Source organism: Merops nubicus, unplaced genomic scaffold, assembly GCF_000691845.1.
Source record: "Merops nubicus isolate BGI_N331 unplaced genomic scaffold, ASM69184v1 scaffold971, whole genome shotgun sequence".
NCBI classification, from domain to species: domain Eukaryota; kingdom Metazoa; phylum Chordata; class Aves; order Coraciiformes; family Meropidae; genus Merops; species Merops nubicus.
In genome coordinates, this window is record NW_008585991.1 from 54113 (window position 1) to 59870 (window position 5758).

At 44.2% G+C, this 5758-nt stretch overlaps 1 protein-coding gene across 1 annotated transcript; it reads right to left on the minus strand.

Annotated features, from left to right (window-relative positions):
- Positions 1-359: 359 nt before the first annotated feature.
- AQP4 (aquaporin 4) lies at positions 360-5317 on the minus strand. The gene is made up of 4 exons (XM_008948482.1): positions 4906-5317; positions 3890-4054; positions 3465-3545; positions 360-1219 (listed from the first exon to the last, which is right to left on the minus strand). Exons 1-4 carry the CDS (start codon positions 5284-5286, stop codon positions 941-943), a joined length of 906 nt encoding a protein of 301 aa, XP_008946730.1. The 5' UTR covers positions 5287-5317; the 3' UTR covers positions 360-940.
- Between the last annotated feature and the right edge of the window lie 441 nt (positions 5318-5758).

The following is a 5758-nucleotide window of genomic DNA, read 5'->3' on the forward strand; positions in this document are numbered from 1 at the left end:
CCTCTACGTTACTAATAAATTAAAAAAAAAATCCACATCTCCACCCATCTGGTGAGAAAGTAGGTAAGTAATTGAAACCTTTAGTTGACATAAATTAGCACAGGAGTGTGTGTTTGAACAAGTGCACTGAAAACAGATACGCCTTCTTGCCTTCTTATATCTCTTCTTTGAGTTATTAAATAACAGGAGAGCCTTTCTATGCCTTGTGTGACCTTGAGAGTCTGCTAACACTAACTGGCCAATAGTCAACCCCCAGGAGAATGTTTCACCAGAGAGACAATGAGAAGAGGGAGTATGAAGAACACACGAGTGAAATTGGATGAGCTGATACAACTTCAATAGTTTTTTTTTAAAAAAAATATTAAAGTAGAACTTTTTTTCCAGAGGTTTCAAGGCAATAGCAACGTACCTGAGTGGAAACTTTGCTTGAGTGTGGCTAAAACTCTTAAATACTGTTGGTGCTGTCCCTGGACCTCATAGAGAACACTGAATGGATAAGATGTTCTAATCAGAGCTGACAACAGCCAATTAAGTGTCAGAAGAACAATCTGATAAGGAGGTCTTCATGTCTATAGGCAATTCCTGATAGGTCTTAACTGTCAATCTGAATGTTAAACATCTCTATCTTTATCTCATCATTGACTGATTTATTAAAGGAGAATGCTTTCATCTCTTTTCTTTCATTTTGGTGTTGCCCCAGAAAGAAGGAAAGGAAAACTCTAGGAACAACTCTTCGTTTGGAAGAATAGATGGGGAAATCCTAATTATGGCCAAGTCCTAATCTTCCCACTGAGCAGGCGTATGGTTTGGGGACACCACCACCATACCCTTTGAGAAGTGGTAGACACTCAGCCTAGAGGAGATCTGTCTCTTTGATAGGTGGAAGGACATCTGTGGACGTGCTAGGAGGCTGCTCTCTGCTTTCAGTGCTTCTTGCTAGTCATACAGAAGACAACACCTCACTGGATGGATCTCTCCCCTTCTTCTCCTCACCCCTGTCGACGTCGATGACGTGAACTATGCCAGGCTTGAGGATCAGGTCATCGGTCTCCACGTGGCTCCTGGTATCATCCACCTCGATGTACTTCCCTTTGGAAGGCTGGGTGGCCTTGCTGAAGACATCTTTAAAACGCCTCTTGAGTTCAACATCTGGGCAATAGACGTACTCATAAAGAGCCCCAGCAAGGACTGCTCCTATTATTGGTCCCACCCAATAGACCTGCAAGAAGAGGTGGAAGAGAGACGGGCATTAAGCTCTAGAGCAAATAAAGAAGCTAGAATCTCTGAGAAAAAGCATCATACAGACATCACTCAGAAAAGTTTCTGCAAAATGCCTTGACCCAACTGTCAAAACCAGCTCTCCAGAAACTCCTGGCCACGTAGTTCCCTGGATTTCATGAGCTGGGATGAAATCTGCCATCCTAACTGATGAGGCAGAGGAGTGTAACTACTACAGGTTTCACAAATGGGGACCTGGAGCTCAGCAATTAAGTGCCTGCTCTAAAATCACATAGGAAGTTAATCAAAAGGCAGTCAATAGCATTATTTCTAGGTGTTTTCTTTTCTTTCTGCCTCCTTCCAGTCCCTCTCTAGCACGTTTCAGAAACAGTCCCTAGTCACACATCACACACCACAGGCACCCTCTCTGGCTGCCCTGACTTCTCCTGTGAAGAGAAAACACCTTTCCCCCTCTCTTTATGGCAGATTTAACTTCTTTTTAAAAAACTTTGCCCAATAAGACAAAAGCCCACGTTCTTCATCATCCTTATTTGGCTCAACCATAGCTATAACATTTCTTGAGACAAAAAGAGGCCACAGATCCTGCTGGAGACACGACTTGTCAAACACAGCTCTGTAGTCACACACAACACATAGTTGCTCTGGCATAGCTTTGCTTTAAAACCAGCAGGGGTAAGATGATTGTGAAGCTAGCCCACATCTTCAAAGAGGAAATTTTGGCAAGTTTTATGGATTAATCTTTTACCAAAAGGCCTCCTCTAAATTTTCATTGCTCGTTGCCAGCTGTACGACAACATCTATGGATGACACTCAAAAAAAACACTGATGCAGAAGATTTTCTTCCTGTATTTTCACCCCAGGTGACGAGAGAACAAAACTTTTCCTGGTGTACAGTTGTACTTCAGTATTTCAGACTCACGTTTCCAAAATAATCCAAATTTGGCTTCTAACCCAGCAGTCAGCTGTCTGATTGTCTAATTTAAATAAGCCAATACAAGTTTGCAGGGTACCTATCCATTTCAGCATGACAGGCAGCACTTCTGTAACACTAGTAGGTGTAGAAACCACGGGCACGCCAATGTCACTGCTCTGGAGAAAGAAGCAAAGGCCATCCTACCCAGTGACCAGGACAGGAGCTAAGCTTCTCCTCTAAGTTTCTCCACGGTGCATTTGTTTATTGTTTATAGCTTTAGTTATAAATTACAGGCTCTTTAGAGTATGGCTAATTAATCTCACCAAAAACGACAGCAGTTTTTCGTAGGAACAAGCCATTCCCTGATAAGTGGGTAAATCTGCCTCAATAGGATAACTCTTGGGAACCAAGTTACACATGGTATCATGTTTGCAGAATTGGAGCCTCAGGGCCTGAAGACAATGCTATTTCTGTCATGAGCTGCAGTGGGAGCAACGTGGGCTTCCTACTTTAAAAATCAAGCAAATCCTTCTCTGCAGAGTAATGTGCAGCTCTCCCAGTTACCTGAAAGTGTTCCTAGAAGTGCTTTCCCTCTCTATAATTAGGTGAGGCTGAGCTGCCATCCCTCTCTCCTTTATAAAATGTGAATTGCTTTTTAATAAGTTGAAGAGTGGGATGCTGCAGAAAAGGGCTGCCTCGGTCACAATCTGTTTCCCAAATTGTTTCCTGTGCAAACACTCCCTGTTAAGCTGAGGCTTTCAAAGTGAAGCAGCTAACATCTGGTCTGGCGTGCCAAGGCCAGACTGCAGCCCCTTCATCTATCACCAGAGGTGTTTGCTGAGGCAGGTTCTCCCCCAGGGAACCAGATCACAGAAGGTCTCTGCTCTCATTTCATTCTTCTGCCCCAGTTTGCTGCAGAACCAGGTGGGTTGTGGAGCTGACAGAATGACTTCCATAGCTTCTCACCAGCATGACCCAGGGGGCTGAGATCTCCCTCAGAGGGTTTTTTTTCTTTCTAGCAGTTCAATTCTTTCAGTCTCCCTGGGCTGCTCTTTTTGTTTCAATTTTTTTCTATGATTTCCTTCCTATACCCCAGCCTCTACCTCCACAAAATAGCCCATGAACAGCAAGATGTCACTGCAACGTGCTGCATGCTGGAACACAATTATACCCAAGCTTGTGGCAGGTCAGTGCCTGTCTTCCTCAGTGATGGGCTCTACAGGATGTACTGGGGTAGATGTGAAATCTATCCATAAAAAAATCCTGAGCACTGCTTGTCTCTATGGTGAAGGAAGCACAAAAGCAGAGTTACCCATTGGTTTTCCCATCTCCCCATGATAACAGCAGGTCCAAAGGATCGAGCAGGGTTCATACTGGCACCGGTGTAGTTGATCTAAAGCAGAGGCAAAAGGTTACCTGTTATTAAAGTCTTGAAGAGAGTTATTCAGCTCCTGTTAGTCCTCGTACTATGGGAACACCTTGGTTTTGGATGGCTTCTAATCTTGGCAGCAACTCTCCTCAATTTCCTGGGTCTTATCACAAAACTAACAAAATTATCACAGGAACAGGCAAAAAAAGACCCTACCCAACAGGACCCTCCTGCTGCTCCAAAGGGTTTTGGCATGGATCCATACCCAATACAGCAGCTATAGAGGCCACAGAAGTTTCCATCTGCTTCTGAAGTAGCCACAAAGGGACAAGGGGGGTCTGTTTTTGAAAGGGAAGCCATCAACTTACAGCAAATAAATGTCCAATTGCCACAGAAAATCCAATGGCCAAAGCTACTGAGCCAGTGACATCGCTTCGTTTCGAATCACAGCTGGCAAAAATAGTAAAAACCAACTGGAAGGTAATTATCAACTCCACCAGGAGCCCGTGGCCAGCAGAAAGATCCCCGTGTACCTGGAAGAAGGGAGAGAAACACCTCAGAGGAAATCAAGGGGATTTTGTAAATTAAAAAGTCACCACCTCCACGAATTGAAGAAAATTGAGAGGTCTAACTGTGTGCCCCCCCCCTTTTTTCTCCTTTCTTTTAAAAGTTTGATGGATTGATTATTTTCAGAGCCATGGAAAATCACTGCTGGACTGAGAACAGAAGCCTTAACAGCAACATCCAACAAGAACTTCAAAGTTAGGCTGCAGAAGCACAGTTTATTTTTACACAGGGATTTGCAAATGCTGCACTTCCCCTTCACCAGTTTTTTTTTTTTTCTTGGGAGCCCTGTAATTTACTATTCAATTATAAATTCATTAATTAGCTCTGACTTAATTAATTTAAATTTCAATTAAAAATTAAGCAGTGTGCAACTGGAGTGCATTTTTAATAAGTCCTGCAACAGGGCTAACTGATGGCATTCCTTATTAGTTTAGAACAAAGCTGAAATCTAAGCCACCATCTAGTTCAAAAGGATGTCATTTGAAATGGATGTTTTTTTTCCATCCCCATCATCACGCCAGAGAATGAATTTCCCCCCTCCCCAGCCCATCTAGAAATGGCATTTCATGCAGAGATTACTGAAACCTGTCACCAGGTTTGGGGAAGTTCTAGGGAAGAGGTCTATGAAAGGAAGAGCTATAGATATTACACTGATAAACCCATCCCAAGGAGAACTTTGAGCCCTGTCTAGATGTCGTAAACAAATCAGCAAGCTCTTAAACTCTCTTCTTGAGCTCTCTTTATTCTTCATGACCATGATTATGTTTTCTGGAGCTCTCAACTAGTCTAATTCAAGAGCTGGAGGAGAATTGATTACCGCAGTGACTCCCAGGCCTCCCACCACGCTTGGGGGTGTGACAAGGTAAAGGATGCCTGCACCCACGATGGCTCCCAGGCACTGAGCAAGAATGTAGAAGACAGACTTGGCGAGGCTGATCTTCCTCGTGCAGACCATGGCCACAGTCACAGCAGGGTTAATGTGGCCTCCACTGATGTGTCCGAAGCACTGCACCATGGTTGCGATGCTGAGTCCAAAGCAGAGGGAGATAAGGACCATGTCTACAGGCAAGGGCTTCTCTGCTCCACCCCAGTTGATGGTGGAGCCGAGGCTGAGGAGGACAAAAATGAGCATGGCCAAAAATTCTGCCGAGACAGCTTTCCAGAAGGGCTGAGTCCAGACTCCTTTGAAGGCCACCATGATGCTCTCACACTTACACAGACGTCCACACTTCCTGAAAAGGAAACAAAGCTTGGTCAGAAGTCACCCCTGGAGCCTTACGCCCTCCTGTTAGGGGGTTGTTATCCAGCAGACTTTGGAGACAAGGTGGCCATGCTGAGTATCCACTGGGACAACCCACAGGCTGCACTCTCAAACTGCCCCTTAAACATAACCAGTGTTCAAGTGTCTGCAGGACCCTTATGATCATCACCCCTCATGATAAATCTGTCTGTATAGCTTCAGCTATATACTCCCACTTCCAGTGGCCTGTTGACCATCATGCTCTTTATATCAGTGAGTATCCTCTTTTTCTAAGCAAATCTGTGCTTTTCACAAAGCAGGTCCAATAATTCAATAAACCCCAGTCAAACCCTAATGGTTTTTGATAATGCAGCATTAGGAGGTTACCCTAGGAGCTCTCAGAGAAAGTCTATTTGTTTGAACACTCACA

Excerpts from the sequence above, each read along its gene's own strand:
- AQP4 (XM_008948482.1), bottom strand. The coding sequence starts at position 5,286 with ATGGTGGCCTTCAAAGGAGTCTGGACTCAGCCCTTCTGGAAAGCTGTC. Across the intron at positions 4,055-4,905 it reads GAGGCCTGGGAGTCACTGCG|GTACACGGGGATCTTTCTGC; the intron begins GTAATCAATTCT and ends CCCTTCTTCCAG. Across the intron at positions 3,546-3,889 it reads CAATTGGACATTTATTTGCT|ATCAACTACACCGGTGCCAG; the intron begins GTAAGTTGATGG and ends CCTCTGCTTTAG.